General features: G+C 43.5%; 2 protein-coding genes across 3 annotated transcripts in view; one reads left to right on the forward strand and one right to left on the reverse strand.

The window, feature by feature from the left end:
• Window positions 1–24,692, reverse strand: part of CDH23 (cadherin related 23) — a 556,494-nt gene that overhangs the window by 67,434 nt on the left and 464,368 nt on the right. The gene's annotated exons all lie outside the window — the stretch shown is intronic.
• VSIR (V-set immunoregulatory receptor) overlaps window positions 1–24,692 on the forward strand; it is a 46,937-nt gene that overhangs the window by 19,791 nt on the left and 2,454 nt on the right. The window contains exons 2-5 of one of the 2 annotated variants that reach the window (XM_019538543.1): window positions 2,463–2,918; window positions 5,589–5,645; window positions 10,695–10,802; window positions 20,861–20,888. In XM_019538543.1, the coding sequence (XP_019394088.1) occupies window positions 2,463–2,918; window positions 5,589–5,645; window positions 10,695–10,802; window positions 20,861–20,888 (649 nt within the window). The remainder of the gene's footprint in view (window positions 1–2,462; window positions 2,919–5,588; window positions 5,646–10,694; window positions 10,803–20,860; window positions 20,889–24,692) is intronic. The other variant, XM_019538544.1, reaches the window with a different exon arrangement.

Raw genomic sequence — 24,692 nt, forward strand, 5'->3', positions numbered from 1 at the left:
GGGGCTTGGCCCCATGCAGAGCACAGCAGGGACAGCTATGGGCTGGGCCGGATGCAATTAATTGTACCTGTGGGCTGGATGAAATTGCCTAGTAGACTGGAACTGGCCCATAGGCCTTATTTTGCCCACTCCTGCTGTAACTGCTTCCTCTATATCCACTGTGTGACTGGCCCAAATAATAGCTGACATCCAGGATTAGGTCGGGCAAGCTCCTTGCCACAATTAAAACTGTACATTTGTTATACTTCCAGCACACTAAGTTTTCTGCCAGCTGGAAAGATCTCTTTTTCCTAAGGCTAGTCATGCTTTTAACTTTTCCCATACACAGTTATATAAAACCAAGAAAGTTTTAACACCTAAACCTGTTGCCACTAAGAAGAACAGGAGTTAGTCACTGACTTCACTGTGGAAGAAGTAGGACTGAGCCCTGAGACGTAAGCAGGTTCTCGTCCTCTTGCTCCCTGGGACCTACTAAAGAAAAGCATGTTAATATTGTGAGTCCTGCAAAGTAGGAGGTACTGAAACAAAAGAGCTTTGGATTTAAACCACATTCCCTTTGAAAGCACTACACGACCATGCAATAGATCCGAATTCAGATTTTGCTTATGCTGTTTTACTTTCTGAGGCTGGTAGCATCCCAACAGAGCAGGTATGGCCAACCCGTGGTATGAGTGCCACAGGCAGCTTCTGTGCATGGCATGCAGCATAGCAAGGAGGGGACAGGCAGCCAGGGGTGGATCCATGATTTGGCAAAGCAGGGTGCAGCCATCTGCACTGTAGGAGCAGCTGTATCCCCTCTTCCCAGCCTCTTCCCTGCAACCACCAGTGTGGGCAGTGCCACCAGAGCTTCTGAGGACTTTTTACAAGTTCCCAAAGCATGTAAGAATGCCCTCTTCCTTACAGTCTGTGCTTAAAGACATGCTCCTTCCTCTCCCCTTTCCTCCTTCCCTGCTCCCCTGTCTTGGAGGAAGGGAGAACTTCAAAGCCTTTGAAACCTTTGTGCAGAGGCTGGGCTCAGCAGGGAACAGTGGCAGCAGCAATGTGTGAGGGGTTCCATGCCTGCTCCTGGCAGGTAGTCAGGGTGTGGGAATGTACCCTCCACCCATCAATGCTGTTCCTGCTGTTCTCAGCTGAGTCTAGTCCCCATGCAGCCTGGCAGGTGTGGGGAAGAAAAGGGGAGGCAGCAGGTGGCAGGGGTGGGGAAGGAAAAGGCGGGGGTGGGGGGGGCATGCCTTTGAGCATGGAGGGGAAGAGAGGATTCTTATGTATTTTGTATTTTAAAAAGTCCCCAGGGGCTACCATGATATGTTAGTCCAAAAGGGGGGTGCAGCCATGCCACTGCAGCCCCTCAAAATGTGCCCCTGAGGGCAGCACAGCAACATATAAGGCAGGAAGCAGAAAGCAAAGGAGAAGTTCAGACAAGGAGCACAGAGTAGGAAGCAGAAAGCAATGCAGTAGATTGGGCAAGGGAAGGAGAACAGAGTGGTAATTGGAGAGCGGGGGAATAATTTGTGGCATGCCTGCGAAAGGCTGGCCCCCTCACTGACACAGCATAGGAGGAGGCACTCTGAACTCCCAGATTGAAATGTCTTTCTTCATTGAGATGGTGGCCCCTGCTGGCCAGCTTTTTAAACATGTTTTTGAAATGTATGAAATACTTTGTTTAGTATTACTGACTTCACACCAGAATACCTAGCAACATTTCTTTCAGGATTGAATGGATTTTGTCAATCCTGTGAACCAAATTCACTGTTTTCTGCTCTCTCTGACTCACAGCTTTACACTGTATTTGACATTGATTGATTTAAAGCTGCCTATGCAAGCATGTCTTGCAATGCTTATCTCATTTTATACTACAAAAGAAAGTGTGTGAAGTAACCAGTACAAAGGAAAAGTACTCTCAACAGATCAGACAGCTGAGAGATTATAGTTATCCAGCACTGGAGATGCCTTATATTTTAGCTCCTGGTAGTGAAACCTCTTTTTTGAGCCTTAAAAAAATAATTCTGAAAGAGTTTGCATCTAAGGGTAATAGTAATGGCACAGACTAGAGGAGTTTATAGTGTACAAAGATCATTCTGAGATAAAGAGATTATAGTACGATGAGACAGGATAAGACGTCAGGCTTAATCCTTAAGGAAAAGATGATCTGAAACAGCAGAAATGCCCTGTACTATGTGTTCACCTAATGGAGGAGGTATGAATAACTGGCAAGAGCACTGAGAAGCAGGACTCCTGGGACTGCAATCCCTCAAAAACCCTAGTTGCACAGTGTATGAGCCTGTACAGTTTGCTTAACTAATCCATCCATGTTTCAGTTTAAAATATGTGTAAAGCAATATTCATCTATCTCACTGGGCAGTCCTGGTGCTTACTGAATTAGATCTTTCTTTCAGAGAAGTGTCATTATCCTTTATCTTGTCTTACGTGTTAATTCCTTATGTTTTCTTTTCCTTATACAGAACAAGTGATGGCTTTCATAATCACTGCTCCTTACTCACTCTACATCTGCCCAGAAGGACAGAATGTCACCTTGACGTGCAGGATCGCTGGGCCACTCTCTGACCAGAATGACCTACTTCACAAAACGTGGTTTTTCAGCAGCAGTGGGGACCAAAACTGCTCTGAGAAAAAACATATTCGCAACGTCACTGAAAGAGAGCTGCATGAAGAATCAGGAAATCACCATGGACCATCAAGCAACATCACTGGAAAGTATCTTCATGGGGAAAAAGCATTCCACCATGGGCTGGCAAGCACCTCAGACCATCATGGGACATTTCATATCATCCTGATGAACCTGACATTGCATGATAGTGGAAATTACTGCTGCTATGTGATAGAGTTTAAAAAGCAACATGGCAAACCACACACCCAACATGTGGCTCATGGCTTCATGGAACTCCGCATACAGAAAGGTAAACATGACTAGGAAATGTACACAGAATAAGCATGGGAGAAGTATTCCAGGTTGGTATCAACCTGGAAGGATGTGGGCAATGGGATCCTGCAGGATAGTCTTCAATGTCTTCATCAGTGACTTGGACGAGGGAGTGAAGTGTACTCTAAGTTTGCGGATGATACAAAACTATGGGGAGAAGTGGACACATGGGAGGGCAGGGAACTACTACAGGCAGACCTGGACAGGTTGGACAAATGGGCAGAAAACAATAGAATGTGATTTTAACAAGAAGAAATGCAAAGTGCTGCACCTAGGGAGGAAAAATGTTCAGCACACCTACTGCCTAGGAAATGACCTGCTCGGGAGCACGGAAGCGGAAAGGGATCTTGGAGTCCTAGTGGACATCCAAGATGAACATGAGTCGTCAGTGTGACAAAGTCATCAGCAAAGCTAACTGCACTTTATCGTGCATCAGCAGATGCATGACAAACAGAACCAAGGAAGTGATACTTCCCCTCTATCGGGCACTGGTCAGACCGCAGTTGGAATACTGTGTCCAGTTTTGGGTGCCGCACTTTAAGAGGGATGTGGATAACCTGGAGAGGGTCCAGAGAAGGGCCACTTGTATAGTTAAGGGCTTGCAGGCCAAGCCCTGTGAGGAGAGACTAGGGCACCAGGACCTCTTCAGCCTCCACAAGAGAAGGTTGAGAGGCGACCTTGTGGCTGCCTCTAAATTCATCATGGGGGCGCAGAAGGGAATTGGTGAGGCTCTACTCACCAAGGCGCCCCTGGGGGTTACATGAAATAATGGCCATAAGCTAGCAGAGAGCAGATTTAGACTGGACATTAGGAAGAACTTCTTCACAGTCAGGGTGGCCAAAATCTGAAATGGGCTCCCAAGGGAGGTCGTGCTCTCCCCTACCCTGGGGGTCTTCAAGAGGAAGTTAGATGGGCATCTGGATGGCGTCATCTGAACCCAGCACTCTTTCCTGCCTATGCAGGGGGTCAGACTCGATGATCTATTGAGGTCCCTTCTGACACTAACATCTAAGAATCTATTAATATATTTACTAATTAAAAATGGCTTATAAATTCCTGGGCCAATGATCCAACTCATGCTGAAATCAGGATTTAAAGTCAATCTGTGATTGACTTTGTTGCAAACTAAACTGGACCCAAAGTCAGTAGATAAAGGTGGTGCTAAAAGATGGAAATGAAGAGCACGGGTTCAATTTATGTGGCATTCAGAAAAGGAAGGGCAAAGCAAATTAAGGTACATTGCCAAAGTTATGTGGGAGCTGAGACTGGAACAGTCACAGATGTTGGTCTGAGCTAAGTTAAGAAAACAGTGAATATTTGAAAGCAATATGAAGCTGAAAAAACTTTGTTTTGTGCTTACATAATACAAACAAGGTTACATAGTTTCCTTGATTTTCTTCAATCTCTTTCTGAAAATAAGTTTGCTTTTGGGCCAAAGACAAGTGTAATAAATTTCATATCTTGTTGTTTGCCTACAAAAGTCATATTTAATCTTGGACTAATGACAGTTTGAAGGTCCAGTGTCCAGCAAACACTGAAGGCTAGAAAAAAAACTTTAATCTCCCTGAAAGCCAGGGGCACTCGGAGGCCAGTGATAGGCAGTAGAGGTGTAGGCTGGCGGTTTTTTGCCCTGGGCTGCTGCCAGAGATGACAGGGTGGCAACAGCAGGGGCTGCTATTTTTGTTCCCCTTTTTTTAGGTTAACACCCAGAGTTGGTGCCCTGCTATTTGCCCCCTGCCTTCCTTAATTATGCTACTGACAAGAAGCATCTCCAGCCTCAGAGCTGCTATATTATAAAATTCATTATATTTTCTTTGTTTAAAAAATAATACTAATTCTAATAATAATACTAATTTTTCTACCTCTCCCTGGTTCAGATAACTGTTTGCTTCAGCTACTATGATTCATGGTAGCTTAAGATTACTTGACTTTACAAGCACAATACAAGTGAGAGAACGGTATAAGAAAAAAAGAAAATAAAAAGGTACTTCTCATCTCTGGAACAGTTGTCACAGGAATGCAGAGCTGGCTGCATATGTGGCACCTGTTCTCCAAGGTGCCTACTTAAATATGTTAAAAGACATATGTTACATTAAATGGTAATATTCTTTTTTCATGTTGTTATTCTCATAGAAATAGCATGCAGATGCAAAAGGCTGGTCAAGAATAGGAGGTGTGGGGATATGCAATGTTTGTGTATGTGAAAATCTCCCCGTTGAGATGTGCCCCTCTCTACAAAATAATTTGAGATCTAAAATTTTAATAGGTAGACAAGGTTCTTTGAGTAAATCTGATATCTTTTATTTGACTAACTTATACATACCCTGTGATACCCTGGTGACTAATGAGTAGGAAAATCAAGCCATGTCCCAAACATGTACCAGTAAATTCTTCAGATCACCATCCCTCCCTTGGCTGTAGGTAGATTAGATGGATGACAAGTCAGAAATAGTAGTCATAATATTTCCAATATTAAACCTTTGCTTGTGGGATACGCAGAGCTGATTTTATTGATATCAAAAAGAAAAGACCACTGAAGTTAAATGAGATTTTGGGTTTGAATTTTAAGTGGAATTTTCTCTGATTTCTTACTGGATGAAAACAACATCCCAGAAAACTGAACAAATTTTTCTCTTTAATTCTACAGGCAAAGAAGCACTTCAGAACTGCATGTATTATCCTGCTGCCAGCAGAGGTAGTGAAAGTAAGAGCTTGCTGCAATGTTGCCTGTCATCTTGCTCTATGTATTTTTCTAGGCAGAGGTGCTGAATATACATATCTTGTTTTCCATTAGAACCTGAGAAAACAAATCCATCTATAAGATACAAGTGTCAGTTACTTGTCTGGGAAGTTTATTCCCTAATTTCTATTTAGCACTTGACAGCTGCAAAATCTCCTCTGTCCAAGACTATGCCAGCTACAAGCAATTTCACTTAGACTCACTGGCAGTCACTTACAGCTTGTGCTGGGAAAACTAGAACTATGAAACAAAGCATTTTGGGGCAAATTCTCTTCTGGTATAAATAACTATAGCAGTATGGACTATACCAGGGGACAAGTTGGCCCAGAGACAGCAGCCCCTGTCTACATTCTTGTTTGTATTTTACTGCACCCACTCTAAACTCTGGTTAGTATTATTTCACCCTATACTTGAAGCCTTAATCAGCCTTTATGTTTACACAGAACTCAATTTATTTCAATGGGTGTTACTTTCTGTGGTTAAATGGCATGTTAAGGCCCCGCCTCATCAGTAAATTTGAAAGTGGAAGTACAATTGCTATTACACTCTGGCCCTAATGCTACTTTTTTCTTTGTCTCTTTCTCTGCTTGAGTATATTCAAAGAGTTTTGTGTACACTTTTTACTACTACTGTTCAGTACTTATGAAGCACTACAGATGTGCCTAGAACTTTACAGAAAATAAGACATGAGAGTCCCCAGCTAAGGCGCTTACAATACTAAAGACATGGAACTTGAGCATTAAGTCACCAGGTTTGCTTAGCAGGACTTGGAGGATTGGACCAAAAGAAATCTCATGAGGTTCAATAAGGACAAGTGCGAAGTCCTGCATTTAGGCTGGAAAAATCCCATGCACCAGTACAGGCTGGGGACCGACTGCTAAGCAGCAATTCTGCAGAAAAGGACCTGAGGGCTACAGTGGACAATAAGCTGGATATAAGCCAACAGTGTGTCCTTGCTGTGAAGAAAGCTAACAGCATACTGGGTTGCATCAGCAGGAGCATTGCCAGCAGGTCAAGGGACGTGATTATTCCCCTCTATTAGGCATTGGTGAGCACACATCTGGAGTACTGTGTTCAGTTTTGGGCCCCCCACTACAGAAAGGATGTGGAAAAATTGAAAAGAGTCTAGTGGAGGGCAACAAAAATCGTGAAGGGGCTGGAGGACATGACTTCTGGGAAGAGGTTGGGGGAACTGGGCTTATTTAGTCTGCAGAAGAGAAGACTGAGGGGGGATGTAATAGCAGCCTTTGATTACCCGAAGCGGGGTTCAAAAGAAGATGGAGCTAGACTGTTCTCAGTGGCGGCAGATGACAGAACAAGAAGCCATGGCCTCAAGTTGCAGCAAGGGAAGATAAGGAAAAACTGTCTAAATAGGATGGTAATAAAACTCTGGATCAAGTTACCCAGACAGAGAGCATTCTTGAAAGTTTTTAAGACCTGGATAGACAAAGCATTGGCTGGGATGATATATTTGGGGATGGTCCTGCTCTGAGCAGGGGTTTGAACTAGATGACTTTCTAAGATCCCTTCCAACCCTAATTTTCTATGATTCTATGACTGTGCAGTCTGGTAACTGGACTTGGGAACTGTATGAGTAGGAAATGAACCTCCAGAAAAAAGGAATTCTGAAGCCTTTGGGAACATCCTAGTTCAGTGCAAACACTAGGTAAAGAAATGAAAAGCAACCACTCAAGAGGAGTACATAAATGAGTGTAAGACTTAATTGCTAATGTCACAAGCAGAGAGAAACGAACAGTGAATGATTTTGGAAAGGTGAAGAGTCAAAGGGAAACCTTTTCCATGTGCTGCACCATAAAGATTCTGTGATAGACCTGAGGCCAAGTCAGATTTCTTGCTGCAAAATTAATATCTAAAGAGGAAACCCAGTTCTCACATGCATGCTCAGACAAACACTTCACGTAAGTAAGCAATCACCATCAGATTTTGTACCAGTGTCTAACAAAAAGCAAATACCAACAACAAGTTCCAAAGGGCTAATATGCAACTGTCTTGTACACCTCATGCTTTTGGCTCAGGCAGGATGATAGACTGTGCTTGAATGTGGCCTCCAGACAGCAGTGGTAAAAGGCAATTAATTACAAAGAGGCAGGTCCAAGACTACATCCACCTCCATATTAATAATCTGATTCTGACCCATTTCATTTTTCAAAATAAAAACAGTTGTCAGGTGATGGGCATCAAGGGAAAGAGTCTGTGATTTTCTGTGATTCCATTATTTAAGGATAGAGATGGTTAGCCATGTTAGTCTAAAGACAGACATCAATTTGGGCAAGGTGGCTTTTTAGAGACTAGTTCAGAAAGGCATAAGCTTTTCTGGAAAACATCTACTTCATCAGATACATGCACAAATACAGATTAAGGAATGACTGGCTAGGTGGCAGGCATAAAAAGATAATAGTATCCTGGGTTGTATTCACAGGAGCGTCACTTGCAAATCAAGAAGTGATTCTTCCACTCTATTTGACACTGGTGAGGCTTCCTTTGGAGTACTATATCCAGGTTTGGGCTCCTTACTTCAGGAAAGACTTGGACAAATTAGAAAGAACCCAGACAAAAGCAAAAAAAAAAAAAAAAAAAAAAAATTGGAAAAAAATATGGATAGGCTTTAAGAACTTAGATAATTTAATGGAGAAGAAAAGATGGATGGGGATATGATAACAATCTTCAAATATCTGAAGGGTGGCCATAAAGAGGACAGAGATAGGTTATTCTCAGTGGCTGCAAGGGACAGGGTGAGGAGTAATGGTCTTGCAGCAAAGAAAAAATTATTTTGGGTGTTATGGAAAAAATTCTCACTATGAGGGTAGTTAGGCATTGAAACAGGCTACCCAGAGAGGCAGGGGAATCACTGTATTTGGAAGTTTTTAAGAGAGGGATAGAGAGACAATACTTGGCTCAGATGGTTTAGTCAAGGGTGATCCTGCCTTGAGTAGGGGTTTGGACTAGATGACCTCCTCAGGTCCCTTCTAGTCCTACTTTTCTGTGATTCTAAGATAAAGCCTAACATCCCTGCTATTCATAAAGCTCTAAAATACAGACCCAATTCAGCAAAAAGTTCCTGTTTGTCACACTGTATGATATCAATTCTAAGTCTGCCAGAGCACTGTAGCCTCTTTACTAACCCTATATATTTAACCCAAATGCTAACTTTTCTTCTTCCCGTTATATTCTTCTTTGCCATTAGAGTAGTTTTTAGCAGGAATGGCCTCCACAAGTTGAAAATGAACTGCTTGCATGCAGTCAAATCTTTGCTTGCCTTCTACATCATGCAAAACAACTCCTTGTGCATTACGTCACTGGGAACACCACCATCATCACAAATCTTATCACTTCTTGTGACTGTCTGGGAATTCCTAGAAAACATGCATGGGATCTTTACTTCTGAACCCTATGCATCCTGCTGGTGAGCAGGCACTTAATTTACTCTTCTCCTACAACCCATGCCAATAGCTAGCACAATCTTGGCATATCACTTCAGTTGCTCATATATCTGCCCTGGTTTGCTCCCATTCAATTTACTGCATCAAAACCTAAGGCTGGAAGTGATCTCAAGAGTCATGTAGTTCAACTGTTCAGTTCCCTACACAGATATAGGATTTGCTGTTTCTAAATCATTTCAGGCTGCAGATGTGCCAGCACAGTATATTTGATCTAATTTAATATGTTAAAATAAAAAAACGGAGCAAATCTGTAGCTTTCCACATACAATCAAGAAAATGTCTCAGCAGGACCTGGATAAATATTCTTTCCAATATACAGCCACTTTACTTACTCTAGGACATGACTGTAAGTATTGCCAATGATACTCTTTTATCTTTTTTTTTTTTTTCAAATTAAAACATCATTAATCTGTATGACTAAGAGAAGTTTTTCTCCCCTTAATATTTGATGAGTTGTACATACTATTTCCATCCCAGTCAGGCTGAATAACAAACATGTTGCTCTCCTATTCATAGAGCTGCTTCACCATAGAAGACTGTTTCTTCAGATAAATTTACAAGAAGAGACTGTTTTTAGGCAAGCCTGAATCCACCCATAGATTTTGCAGGCACAGTTATGTATGTGCAAATGAATATTCTACATTTCTGATCCCATAAGCAAATTATGTGGACATTACCTATGTGATAATGTACCCACAAACTGAGAGGTAGCTGTTTATTTAGTAATACTTGTTTTTAGAATTAATTGTTTGTATAACTATTTGTGGGTCCCAAATTCTGCCTGGTAAAAACAGTCATCACTGAAAATCAGACCCTTGATGTGCATTGTATTAGTGAGGCCCAAGTTCTTTGTTTACGATTCATTTTCATTAGATGATTGGAGGCTAATCAAATGCTCTTTGAAGTCAATACATCAAAATCCTATTGACTTCAATGGCCTTTGGCTCAAGCCTCATATCTCCTGTTAAAAATGTCCTATTTATATCTGGAGTTCAGGTGGTACTGAACAAAAACCTTAAATTTGAGCATCCCCCAAATTTGGCCTGGCATTCCAGCTATAGCTCAGGTCTACCTTAACAGATACAAAATACACCAAAGTTAATCCTTCTGTTACATGAAGGCTAATGCATTGCTCAGCTGGCATTTCAGTAATGGTACTATGGTTGCATCAGACTTCTGGTAGGACCAGTATTGCAGAACGTTTCTGGTGAATCTTGACACAGCCAGTAAGTGCTAGAGAATTTCATAAACGTGGTTTTTGTAAATGGCAAGTTATACCTAACTTCAAAGCTGAATGTCATCAGTCACTTGCTTAATGAGGCATCCATACAAAGATTTGGACACAACTTGATTTTCATTCTAACTTTGCCTTTCACACAGGAAGGGAAACCTGAATGCAGAGCGTTACCCCCTTTCCCTTTATTGCCTCATGAGAGAAAAGATTCCAAGAACTGGAACGCGGAGTCATTTTGAATGAAGGCTAACTTGAGCTTCTGCAGTTTGGAGCAGTTCTCACCAAGTCACTTATTTCACTCTTCTTGTTCTGTTTCAGATATCACGGCAGCTGCACTAGCAACTGGAGCCTGCATTGTAGGCATTCTATGCCTTCTCCTCATCCTATTCCTAATTTACAAGCAGAGACAATCCATCAGCAACAGACGTACGTATCAAAAGAGCCCTATTCTATCACTCCATGTCCTGCCCACTTTGTTTCCATATCTTACAAACGTAATGGCTAAAATGGTTAACACAAGCAGATTTTATGAAGGATACTATTGTTGCAATGCCTTTAATGACCCAAACTACATTCTAAATGTTATAACATCCACAACAACATAGAAGTGTCTGTCCTGCCACACAAGCAGTTGTGGGCTGAACAGCAATGAATAATCTCTGCTAGCATTAAAGGGTCCTATAAGGCTATTCTTCCATCCACAGTAATTAGAACACATCTGGTTGTCACCTATGGGCCTAAAGTTTCAGAGCCTCTGAAACTGCTTTAGTATCATCTATGGGATGTACTCAGGGACACAGCAAGCAAAAAATTCACTACCAAGTGATGTTCTGATATCATGAACACATAACTGTGGCATCAGAAAAGCCTTGGATAGCAGGAAGGTGATTCCAGAAACCCTATTATTTGCAAGAGAGGGCATTCATCTGAGCTTCAAATTTATGTTGGTTCTACCTTAGTTTGTATGTTTCTATTGCTGCTTACTGTGGTTTTATAATTTAACACAGAAGGAACCACAAGAAAACAAAGGTAGACACCAATAAAAGCGAGGTTAGTGGGGATGAGAAATAACACACATCCTTCTCTCATCTCCCAGTGGTTGCATTTGTGCAAAAATAATGCTGTATCTTGCACCTGAGGTCTTGGAAACCTGTGCATACTGTGTGTTACAGAAATGAATCTCGCATCAATTTAAATTTCCTCATAGAATCACAAGACCATCCTTTACTCCAACCTCATGTAAATGCAGGGTTTGTCATTCCTAAACTATTCCAAACAGGTACCTAGCCCAGTCTCTTCTTTAAAATCTCTAATGAAAGAGATTCCCTAAGAAGCTTGTTCCATTGTCTTATTGTTCTTATAATTTTGTGTTGCCATCCTCACTCTGCATCTATGTTAAGCATCTTAAAGACCACCATCCCATATCTGGGTCTTAGCAAGTTGTCAGGTATGAGAAGGTAGCTGTAATAGGGAACGAAGTACAGGAAAAAAGCAGGGAACCTTAACAAAACTGTGGAATAAGCCACAGACTTTTAAAAATGGGGCTGGGTGTGGCTGTGGCATTTTGGTTAGGCAACACTAATTTTGTTCATATCAAGATCTCTTACACTGTTACGTCAATATCTACTGAAACTCAGGTACCAGTAATTCTCTTTTCCATATCTTGAATTGCATCATAGAACAGAAATAGCAGCTGTTCTTTGTCTCAAGTGATTGAAAAAATTAGGTGCCACTATTACTTTATTCTTTAAAAAAAGTTTCCCTGTGTTCAACATTTCTATGGCCACAGAATCCCATTACCCTGGTACTAGGAAAGCATACAGCTGCCAGGTGCAGCTGGGATTCAGATGCTTGTGAAGCTGTCAGTAATTGTAATAACTAAACATAAATTTGCCTTTTGTGGTAATGGCATTTCATCAGCCTGTAGGTATATGGGGGCAGAGAGTAGGGAGGGGGGAAAGGGAGACTATGTGGTTTATCCGATTGAACCAGTGGTGACTCTTTGCTGACTAAAATACATTTGAGAAGTGGTTTGTGTTACAGGATCTGGTGAAATGCAATTAGAGAAATAGAGCAAAGTTTCAAAATTGATCTCCAGCTGAAAAAGGGTATGTTTGGGTTAGAACTTCTGTGCCATCGTGTGGCATATAACCTACACAGTAGGTACAGCAGCTGCCCTCCACCATACAGCATACTGCAAAACTGAACGCTGAGTTAATGGTGCATGAAGCTGGTAGAGATCCCAGCTGATCACCCCGTATGGAGCATGTAGTAAAGAAATTTTAACTGCTTTAACAACATTTACCCTACAGCTGTGAAGTCCTCTGTTTTGTCAATCTGTAAAAACCAAGTCATCCCTCAAATGAATCATTAACAAATGCCAGCCATCTCACTGCAGTCAGGCTAGCAGTGGTAATTTTGAGATCACAGAACAATATATTCTGGGATATCTTTAGTGAACCATGAATTACCATAGTAGTAGAATTTGATGTGGAGCAGGGAGGAATTCATTTGAAAACTTTCCCTTAAACTTACTTACTTAAATGCTCCTTTACAACCAGTTTAGCAGGAACATTCAGGACAGGAATAAGGGCTTAATTAGGTTTTAAGTTTTGTTTTGCAAATCACCTTTAAGCAGCCCTCCAGGAGGAAGGGTATGCAGCAAACACAGTATAACTGGATTGGGAAGGAGTCTTTTTTGTGCGAACAGCATAAAATTCCTCAAAACATTAGACTGTGAAAAAAGCACATCCACACCAGTGGAACCATATGTTAATATGAAGAAAACCTGTCTGCTCATACAAACTGTACATTCAACATTGGCACACCATTCATAACAGACAAGTTATTAGCCTCCTTTCCTGCCTGCATGTTGTCTACAAATACAGTGAACACAGTAGAGTTTTTTCATGATTCCCAATCAGGCACTAAATACTCTGTAAGTAATCCCTGAGCCAGATTGTCCTCAGGCTCTTGGATGGCTCACTAGCATTGTAGGGCACAGAGAACCTTCCCAGTCCCAACACCTTGTGGCCCGGGTAGTATCAGGCTACATAGTCCCTCTTTGAATCTGGGGAGGACACATGCCTCCATTAATGTCCTGTAACAGGGTATAACTATGTCCCTATGCACAACTGTGTTTCAGTGGTAACACTAACACCTTGCTCTTTCTCTCTAGCCTGTTCTCATTATGAGAATGTTGCTTTAAGTCTGTTTTGAATTGACACATTGCAGTTTAGCTCCCAAAATACCTAGCCTTAGAGTCAAAGTTTGGCGTAGTACCAGGTTACAAAGGGTGGGACTAGCTTATTATTAAACAGCATTTACAAAGTGTTCTGAAATCAGCATGCATATTCAGCTGGTTGGAAATATGCTGTGCCTTATCAGGATTTCCAGGTAGGGATACCAATCCAAATTTAGGATCATTTGAGCAAGGGGCTCTCAAGATACACTCATCATTAAAAAAAAATAACCCCCCACACACATTGCAGTAAAACATTTGGGGTCTTGTAATGCTTTCTGCACACACCTGGGTTTCAAATACTGGTGCTGAAACTCCCACCTGGTACCTGCCACTCAGTGTTTGGCCTCATTTAGTGTCTATCATTTGCTACTTCCGTGGGAAAATGAATATTTAAAAATGATTCAGGGTATGAGTTGGCTTTACAGAGTGGCCATGGGCCTTAGCCAGACAAAGGCATGTGTAGCAAGCTCAGCTGGCAGTACCAGCCAGAATATGGCAGGCAGCCTGAAAGCAGAACAACTGCATGATTCAAGGTGCAGAAGTGGGGCCACTGACTTGGGACGTTGGGTCTCAATTATCTGAGAGCATGCATTATACGTGCCTATTATTTGTCTGCATTCTTCACAAGCTATTTTTGTAAGTTTTGCCCTGGAAGCAAAGTTTCTGGTTTCAGAGCTGCTTTGTCAGAGTGCATTGAAATATTGTTTAGAAAACTGTTCTATCAGGGTTAGCCATAGAGTGAGCAATGTAAGTTTGGCATTATTTGGTCCAGGGGTTCCCCCAGCATGCTTTGCAGCCCTGGGCTGGGCTGTCTGCACCAGTGGAGCAGGGTTGGTTCCACCCATCGCCTCCCTAGTCGGAGCACTATCACTGCTCTGGCTGGCTGAGAAGAGGGTATGGGGGGAAACCTGCTCCAGAGTGTCCCCATCAGCAGGAGCAGGGGCCATGGCCAGACACTGATAGCCTGAGGAGAAGGGAGGGTGGCAGCAATCTAGGTGTACATCTCCTGCGGCCCCTGCTCAAGCCACAGCTGGATAGGAAGGGCCCTGTCTCTGCAGTGCAGCATGGCTCAGCCATCCACCTACCTTGCCTGGGGCTAGGGCTGCAGGGCTGAGGTAGGCTGGTCTGCAGGCTCTGCTGCAGGCAGGCATAGAAGAGCTGGCTTGGGTGGGGGTTTAAACCCCTCCCCAATCATACTCAGTGCCTGCTGGGGCCTGGCCATACCCCACCCCACCTCCTATCAGCTCAGCGTCCCTCCAACCTTCCAGCCACTGCCGCAGGGTAGGGAGGGCTTGCTCTAGTGCTCCCTGGCTTCTAGCCAGATCCACTGCAGGCACATGGCTGCATTTCCAGAATCAAAAGTGAATGTCTGTTCACTTGCTTCTTGGTTCAGTGTATGCAGGTTAGACTAACCTGCAAAGATTGAATCAATTCAGGCTCAGGCTTTTTGAATGTCTGTACTCGCGTCCCTTCTCTAACACTACTTCCTCAAAAGCAAGTGTCCCATTGTTTGTAGAGTGCTCCACAGATCTGAATTTTACCTGCACATGGCTTAGTAAAATCAAGTGTTTGCTGCAAGTCCTCATGATTACCTATAAAAGATTCCTTTGTTGTGTGCCCTCTGCACAATTCCTTTAAAATAAAGCCGTTCCCCTAAAAAACCTACACTGTCAGAACACTATGGGAAGACAGTACATCAGGAAGTGCTTGACAAAGCTTGACAAGAATTCAACTAAGCTCTCTTAGGAACTTTTTTTGCATTACTTTTTCCCCAACCACTTCCTCCACAAAGCACACCGAGTATACATGACTGCATGCACACAGGCAGGGAAACATCTGCATGTGGACCCCTATACACACAAACATGCAGGTGCATATGCAACCATACCCATATAGAGACAGCGCATGCTTACATCATTATGCATCCAAGTATCATTATACTTGGATGCAAAATAAACAGCATATCTGTGAGTTTGTATGTAAGCAGGTGCTTACATGCATAGGCAGAGGGAGGAAAAAATAGTTGGGGGGGCTGCACATTCGCATGCATGCATGCATGTATGCTTAGCTCCTCCAAATGGGGCAAGGGATGGAGCCGTGAGTAGCTTGTCAGGGGGGCACCTAGCGCAGGGATGGGGTGACAGCTCTCACTGCTGCATGTACCCCAGAAGGGCATGGAGGGCATGTACCCCCAGTTCTGCCTGGGGGGAGGCAGGCTGCCGCTGTGGGCTGGAGCTACGGGCTGTGCTGGGGTCTTCCTGGCAGGGGGGGTTGGGTTGTGTTGTGCTCGGGGATGGGGGTTCTGGGAAGGGAGCTTGGGAGGGCTACAGCAAATTTTGGGGTGGCTGCAGCCCACCCCCCATACCCTCCCTTCTAGCGCTGCTGCTGTCCACCTCAAGAGCAGCTTGGCTGGGAAAAGCCTGGCACAGCCCTGGTCCCAACCTGCAGCGGCAGCCAACCTTCTGCCCACAGATCCAGGGGCACATGCATCCCATGCCCTCCCAGGGTGCACGTAGCACTGTAGCAGCAGGAGCCATGCTCCCCACCCCCAGATGAGCTGCTTGTGGCTCCGTCCTATGCCCCACCTGCCCTGGCTGTGCAGCGTCTGTCCCCAGCCCCATTCCCACTCCCTCCCCAGCCCTGCTGCAGCTGCCAGAAGCTCATGGCTGGGCTGCCTTGCAGTCCTACCACTGCCCTGCATTTGGGGGGAAGCTAAGCCCCATTAGCCCCCTGCTTCCACTGCCTATTCTTACATGTGAGCAAAGTGTGACGTTCTGGAGGCAGCCCAGTGGAGATCTCTGTTAAAATTTGTTCCTTAAGGGAGGGCTTGGATTATTTCACAGTCCCTGAAGGACATCATTAGACTCTAAATCATCCCTGGCTCAAGTGACTGATTCCTGGGACCGTAGAAGTCCCTCAGGAGGCAAATATTTTGAATTTGGAATGCTCCAGATAATACCAAGTATCAAGTATTAAATAATAAAATGTCAGAGATAACACGCCGTAAAAAACACACTGGCCAGAGTAACAATACAACCAGGTATCCTGACACAGCCACACGTGTGGGCAGTGATGACTTCCAGTTGTCACTGCTACTGCTGGCATGACAGTCCAGCTGCAGAGGAAACAGGCTTGTTTCCCATCCCCCCCACCTCCAAGTCAGGGCCTGGGGAGGCTGCCCCAGTTGCTCCACCCTAATCATGCCACTGCTTTAGGCCTGTGTTAGGCTTCACCTTTTCTAGCAAGACATTGCTCAGGAAAAGAGCATAAATAGTTATAGCATAGGCATCCAATACAGCAGTCTGCATGCAGACAGGGGTAATCAGTCATCTTGGTCATGGTTATGAGAAAGTGCTTTCTTGTTTATCTGGGAAAACAAATGAAAGATTTACCAGTTCTGCACCAGACTTCTTTTGCAGCCTTGGGATGTGACCCTTATCACAGGCTAAACGCAGAAGTGCTTGACAGTCCTTTCATTAAAATATTGCCTACAATGCATTCATGATTGCACTGTGTATTACAAGCCTTATCTATAACAGCTGCACTTTACTTCATGCTGTACTAACTTCAGAAACGGAAGCTCCTCCTTCCCCCTTCTGTTACAGTTGCAGTTTCTATCCAGGTTCACCATTTTACAGGGTAAACAATATAGTAAACAACAAAAAAAAGAGGGCTAGTCATTTCCTGTCACAGTTCAAGCAGCGGCAGCTGGACACTGGAGAGTTTAAGTCCAAAAATATCAATGAATAACAAACTGTGACTCCATCACTACACATTTAGTGCCTCCCTCAGAGGGGGAAATCTGTAATCCAAGGCAATGCTTCAAGTAATTGCACATGCTGGTATATACTGTGTCTCCTAGCCGCGTTACAGACATTTCTAATCCCACAATGTAAATGCAGAGTCCCCTTATCCTAGCGCAGAAGGTCAGGATACTTATTTGGACTGCAACAAGTGCAACCTACTTCTTCATTCTTGGAACTGCATGTCAGCATGTTTCCTTCCACTTCTTTTATTCCAGACTTCCATTTAGCAGGCAATCCTCTCGTTAGGCTGTGATGAGGGTCAGTCTCACACCATCCTCAGAAGCATGTGGCTCAAACTCTCTTTTCCAAACTGCTAGTAATCCTAATGCCAGCAAGGTCACCTTGACAGCAATGAGCCCACACCTCATTGTGGACGGAGTGGGAGACCCCAGAGCTCTCAGGTCACTCATGTACAATGGGGGCCCTTTTGCAGGATTATGCTGCTGCCATAACAGATGAAAATTCAAGCAACAGCTGCACTTAAATTAACCTGCTGGAACGGGGAAGTTTTGGGGTTGGCAACAATGCAATAGTGAAAAACATGATTATTAGGGATTACTGTTAGGAAATTAGTCTACATGTGAGTCTACATGTGTGTATGACTGACCTCCGACTACATTGAGACCAGAACTGTGACCCAAGAATTAGCCCCATTTAAACTGGGAGAAGGGAGGAGTGGAAGACAGGGAGCAAAGGGAAATAAAGAGGAATGAAAAAAGAGGACGACTAGAATAGAAAAAAGCCACTAAAAACTGATAAAGGGGAAAGAAAAGGAGGGGAAATTATATATATATAAATAAAATACTCTCTGTGACAAAGTTGCATAGTTATTATACTGGACATACAATAAAGACAACTTTGTCTTCATCTCAGAAACCAATTCCAGTCATGAAATAACTGCAGAGCAGCAAAAAACTTGTTCATGCTCTTTACTTATTGGATACAATTAACCATGGGTACAGCTCATGCCAGTCTACTGCAGAAAATTCCTCTACTCTTGAGGCCTTTACAGAAAAGAGATGTCTTGTGACTTCATTACACTGGCTGAAATCAACCCCCAAAAGCAGCAGTACATGTGTGAGGGATGGAAATGAAAGCTGCTTCAGAAGGCAACCTTAAGAGCAAGTCCGTGAAGGAGCCCTCTGCAGAACCTGTACTAATTGTCTTGTGCATCATAGCCAGAAAACTCAGAGATCCTAGAGGGGCCTGACCAGCAAGGGCAGTGGGAATCCTCCTATGAACACTGGTAGAGAATGGGCCAAACCTTTACTCTGTATTAAAGTTAAAATGGTGAGAAGACTAAATAATTTAGCTTGGGCTGTTTTAACTCTCTCACTTTCTGTTGGGACGAATAATTTAATTTCTGAAACATGTAGTTTCAGTTGATCCCAAACAATTTGTAGATTCAGGTCAGATTTGGCGAATGGTATTTTGTCTGAATAAAGATACAGAACGTCAAAACATATGTCAGGAGTGAACTATCAAGCTTATTTTATCTGGATTCAGAAAGGGCAGTTGTTGGGCACCACTCCCCAGAATGGTACAATGGAAAGAGATGGTACCTTTCTATATCCTTAAATCCTATAATCAAATGATTTAGACACTCATCTGGGATGTGAGAAACCTGGAATTTCAACTGAGGTTTCACAGTAGAGTAGCATAATCATAAGGAATAAGGGAATGGCACAACAATCATCTTGCTATTACTGGTTTGATGAATGATGCCTAACTCCCCATTTGAATCCAGCCCTTTGCTTTTGGTAAAGATGCCCTGAAGTGAAACAATATGGCTCATTTTGGGTCAGACAAAATATTACATTTGATCTGAACTACTTCAGTTTGCCCATTTTTTTGAAAAATTTCACCCAGAACAAAATTAATTGTTCAGGCTCAGCAAAAAAAAACCCCAGTTATTTGCACAGCCCATAACTAATATGAACAGTGGTGGCATTAGCAGTAATTTTATTACAACCGGTAGTGGGGATGAGGTAACTAATATCGAAGTCCATAGAATTAAGACTAGTGCTGACATTACCAATAGTGGGCAAACCTTGTGCACCACAGCCAGGGAAAACAATGGTCAATGGCATGCTCAGATAGAGAGAAACTCCCATCAAATTTTTGCAGTGAAAGAGCTGATACTGTAAAGTGCAGCTGCCTTGAACAGATACCTCTGATTGCTGCTGAGGCCCAATGCTGCTGCTTCAGAGTTTACTTCACTGCAGTTTTGAACTTTCCTGTGGAAATTCTATTTTGTGTTTATTTCCCTTGAACTGCCTACACCCGTCCTCAGGAGTCTGACTAGGAAAACAAGGATCAAAAACAGAAATCAAAGTCAAAAAATTATCAAAGAGCATCCTGAACATGAGAAATCTATATGCACAAGAGTGCAAAGAGATTATTCTACTTTTATATATGTTTTCCATTAAGACAACCACTTACACTGTGTTGGAAAGGAACTGCATTCAAAGGGGGACCACTAAAACTCAGCTGTCTGACCTGACGCTAGAAAGTTTGTCCGTTCTGAATTGGGCAGCTGCAAGATGGCAGGCAGAGAGAGCACTTGCTCATTTTGTACCCCTCTCTCTTTCCCCCTTTTGGAAACCTAAGTTCAGTGAGAGTCTGGAGGTCTCAAACTGCTTTACAATGAATAGCTGGTGCTGTTGCAAGTTGACAGGATTAGCAGTTCCTACTCATGAGATCCAGGGTTGCTGTCCAAAAGAGTTTTGCAAGTCAGACTTGCTAAATGTTGGTAAAGTTGAAAGCTACTAGCAGGTAGGGATTGTGGTGCAGTGTTATGTGGGAAAAACATGCCTGTGCAGTGCCTGCATTCAGCTTCTATTCAATCGCTTGAACAAAGAAAAAGTTGGAAAAAGAAAAAGCAGATGGTATCTGGCAAGCTCCAGGTCCCTCAATCTGATATCTTTTTTCCAGATGACTTGGCAGCTTCCATTTGCTTAGTCCAAACCACCAAATCAGAGATTTATGAGAACAGAAAAAGGAACGAGTTACTTAGGAAAATAAAAACAAACTAGTCTGCTAAGAGAAAGGGAAAGGGATCTGAGGATTTAACTTTTCACATCCCATGCTTTACAGCATATCATTTTAAGGCCTATTGTTTCAGCAGTGCATTTTGGTTGCCAGGGTTAAGGCTGGAATATGTCTCCATGTGTAACCCTTTCACTGCTGATGGAATATGCCTATATCCCAGCCTTTCCTGGGTAACACTGAATTCCTACATGTGAAACTTTAAACGAGAGAATTGTCCTGTTGTATCACTTAGACAGGAGAGAGATTACCTATAGGGGGAAATAAGGTGGAGCTTTCCAAACTTGCTACAGAGATATTTTTTTTGCTATGAAACCTGACTTTAAGTAGTAACAGCTGTTTCTGATGACTATAATTACAAAGGATTATTTTTTGTTGATTTGCAGGTGCTCATGAACTTGTGAGAATGGAGAGGTAAGGAATTCTTAAAGTCCTGCATTCTACAAGCATGTTGATACTCCCTCCCTCCCTTTATTGCAGCCTTGCAAGTGATCTCTTTTTCCTCCCCTTCGTCTAAGCCTGACCTGCATACTAGATCATAATCTGTCAGACTACTATTACTTTGAGCTATTATCTACATCCCCAGCACCATATTAGGAGATGGAGAACCTGCATTTAGTTACCTGCCTACCTCTACCACAGATTTCCATTCCCTTAAACCCCAAATGGAAACTATTTACCTCTTTCTGAATGCTAGCTATCATGCTGAGTCAGATCCTCCTTGTGTAAGCAAGTCCTCAGAATAGCAAGTCAGTCCTATGCTTGCTGTTCCAGTTCATGTCACAGCAAAATACACTCTGCTTGATAAAAGCAGAATGAATTTCAGCAGGTCCAGCTCCATCTGTCAATGTCTGAATGTTCACATATAACAGATGTCTTGTGCACCCTCCAGGCTGCAGTAACATATCAAGCATTGGGCCTTCTTCTCAAGTCCATAGCGAGGGGAGAGAAAAAAGAGACAAGATGAGGGAGATACTGAGGAGAGTGAGGGGAGCCACAGCACATGTACAACAACCCTAGGTTGCAGAGAGAAAGAATAACACAATGATTTGTTAAAGAGATCTTTCTTAAAGAGATCCCATTCTTAAAGAGATGTTTCCAGAACCACCCATCCTAGCCTTTAAACAAGCACCAAACCTTGCTAACCTCGTCACCAGAAGCAAACTTCCTGTGACCCAAGTCACACCCAATGGATCCAGACCATGCCAGAACAAAAAATGTAAAACCCGCCAACATATCTACACCACCCCCATACATGGAGGGAGACATATCTACACTACCCCCATAGGCAGGGCTGGGGCCTACTGCGCCCATGCTGCTGCCCCTTGCCATGCACCTATGGTCATTGCTCAGTGCCAGCGCCAACGAGCCCACTGCCCCCCAGCCCAGCACCGGCCCTGGCCGCCTCCCCACACCGGCCCTGGCCCTGCATTGCCTGGGGGGGCCTGGAGTGGGGGGCTGGAGCGAGGCCAGCTTTGGCTGCACCACTGGGCTGGAGGGGACAGAGTCCTCAGGATCCCTGTGCCCTCCCTGCCAGGCCCTGCACAGCCTCCCCTGCTTCCTGGGGTGCACAAGCAGCAGGAGCCGCACCTCCCAGATTTGCTGCTCATAGCTCAGTCCTGTGCTACTCCCCCTCCCCGCACTGCACCTCTGCTGTAGCCACCAGAAGCCCTCTGCCATGCTTCCTTGCGGCCCTACCATTGCCCCGCATTTGTGGGGGCTAAGCACCGTTAGCCCCCAATTCCACTACCTATGACCACCCCCCACAATAACTACACCCCACAACAGAACCATCACTATTCCTGGATATTACGCCGACACCTCCAGAAATTTTATATATCTCATCCAGTGAACCAAATGCCCTGATGTAAAATATGTAGGAGAAACCAAACAACAATTGTGCACCAGAATAAACCCATACCGAAAAGCTATCAAAGACAAGAATACCCAATTACCTGGGGCACACTTCTCTCAGGACAATCACTCCCTCTCTGATCTCTCAGTTCTAATCCTCAAAGGGAACTTAACAAAACATACTCTGTAGACAAGCCTATGAACTTCATTTCATCAGTCTATTGGATACTAAAAAATCATGGACTCAATATAGACAGTGGATTGATGACAATTACAACCTTCCTGACATCTGATTCACCAGGTACCTGCCTGACCTGACCTCTCATATCTCTTTTTTTCCCCTTACTTTTTCTCCCCTCCCCCTCTTTTTGCCCTTTTCCTTCCCAATTCCCTACCATTTCCTTTTTTTAATAGCCTCTTTTTTACCTTATTATTACCACTATAGTGTTTTTCTTTGCCCTTCCTTCCCTGCTTTACCTTTTATTTTTCTAATATGTCTACCCTTATATAATTTCACTGACATCCTGTCACATTTTTAGCTTCTCTCATTCCTGCTTTCCTGATTTCCAACTATTCCCTTTTTCACAGACAGCCTCTTTTCTACCTTGTATTTTATCACTGTTGTCGCCCTCTGACTACTTTTTTCTCTTTCCCCCTGCTCTCTTCCTCCACCCCTCCCCTGCTTTACCTTTGTCTTGCTTATGTCTACCTAGTTACATTTTCACTGACATCCTACCACACTTTTAGCTTCTCTTATTCCTTGGAGTCTCAGACCAGCAGAGACTCCCTATACCTGAAGAAGGGTGACCGTGTCCAAAAGCTTGTTAAGAACTTTTTTCCCAACTACTCAGTTGGTCTAATAAAAGATATCACATCTACCCAAGAACCTTGTCTGACCATGATTTGTTCGCAGTAATCATTTATACTAGGATTCAGAGGCAGGGCCGTGCAAATTGAGGCAACTGCCCTGGGCCCTGCGTTTTGGGGGGCCCCAAAGACAGTGCCATAGAGGCCCTGCCGCAGCTGCCATACGCCGCTGCTGCTGAGCACTGCCGCTCCAGCCGCTTGCCACCCCATCACCCACTCTGCCAGCTCTGGCCATTTGCTCTCCCCCACTTTGGGCCCTGCACAGTCTGATATGCCCTGCATACCCCTAGGGATGGCTCTGTTTAGAGGCCGGGGTGGCAATGGATATCAGCTGTGTCTCCCTTCTGATCTGTTAGTACAGACCAAGCCAAACTTTATTAATCAATTACAGAAAGCTTGACTTTGTGTACCAGAGGAATAAATACAGGACCTTCCCTCTCTGAGCTTTCTTCTGTTGCATACTGTTTGCTTGTTTGTTCGTTTTCACTTTGAAATCCAGTGGCCTGATAATGATGATTTCTGTACTCAGCCTTTAGAACTATCCCACAAGCAGCTTTCTCCTCGTCTCCCATAACAGATTTCCTATTTTCATTTTTTAAATTCTGAACAATTTCAGCCTGACCAGTCTTGACTGAAATGAAAATCTTGTTGCCTGCCCTAGCAATAGTTATAACTACCAGGGAAGAACCAGTACAGAGACACAAATGCAAATTAACTTTGCTCTTGTTTATTGACATTGTTCGAACCTCAAAGGACAGCCAATCCCTTTGGCCTCAGAAAAGCACCTTTCAAAGTACAGGAAACGTTAGAAGGAAACATTTAAACCAGACTAGATGTTTACATTGCCTGTAAACCATCTTTAATATCAAGAGCTACGAATTCCAGTCTGCTAATCACAGCATAAGATGCTTAAATGATCTTTCTGCCTCCTTTCTTTCAAAATGATGGCACCTCCTGCTGAAGAACCCTAAAAACCAGTGAGGGGTGAGGAATGTTTTAGCAATCACAGATGTGCTGTAAAGGAAAGCATATTGAAGGAGGCCAGTTGTGATGTTCTATTTTGACAAGTGCAGCAGCAAGTTAATATGACTATTCTGTTTACAAATTTCTCTCTCTGTTTGAATGGTTTATCAGAGCACACTTTTAGGGAGTTCCCTCCCTTTCTTTTCTGGTATTATAAAGTGTCCTCATGTATAATACCATCACCTGAAAGGACTGCTCATCTGTATCACTGGAATCTGGTAGTACGCAAATTGCTAGTGTTGGCACTTTATAATACTGGAAAGGCAGGCAATCCCTTATGCAGTTCCTATTCTATGGCTATCACCTAACGCTCTTTGCTGTGACTTGGCTGCACACTGGGTGCGTCTACATGAGATATGTACTCTAGAGCTGACTAATTAGCTCTTCAGGAAAACATCAGTGTCTACATGTGCAGTGATATTAGGGCAGGGTACATTAATTAACTCCACCGTAGGATAGTACTACCAGGCACAA

Source organism: Crocodylus porosus, unplaced genomic scaffold (genome assembly GCF_001723895.1).
Source record: "Crocodylus porosus isolate Cpor-Errol unplaced genomic scaffold, CroPor_comp1, whole genome shotgun sequence".
In the NCBI taxonomy this organism is placed as follows: domain Eukaryota; kingdom Metazoa; phylum Chordata; order Crocodylia; family Crocodylidae; genus Crocodylus; species Crocodylus porosus.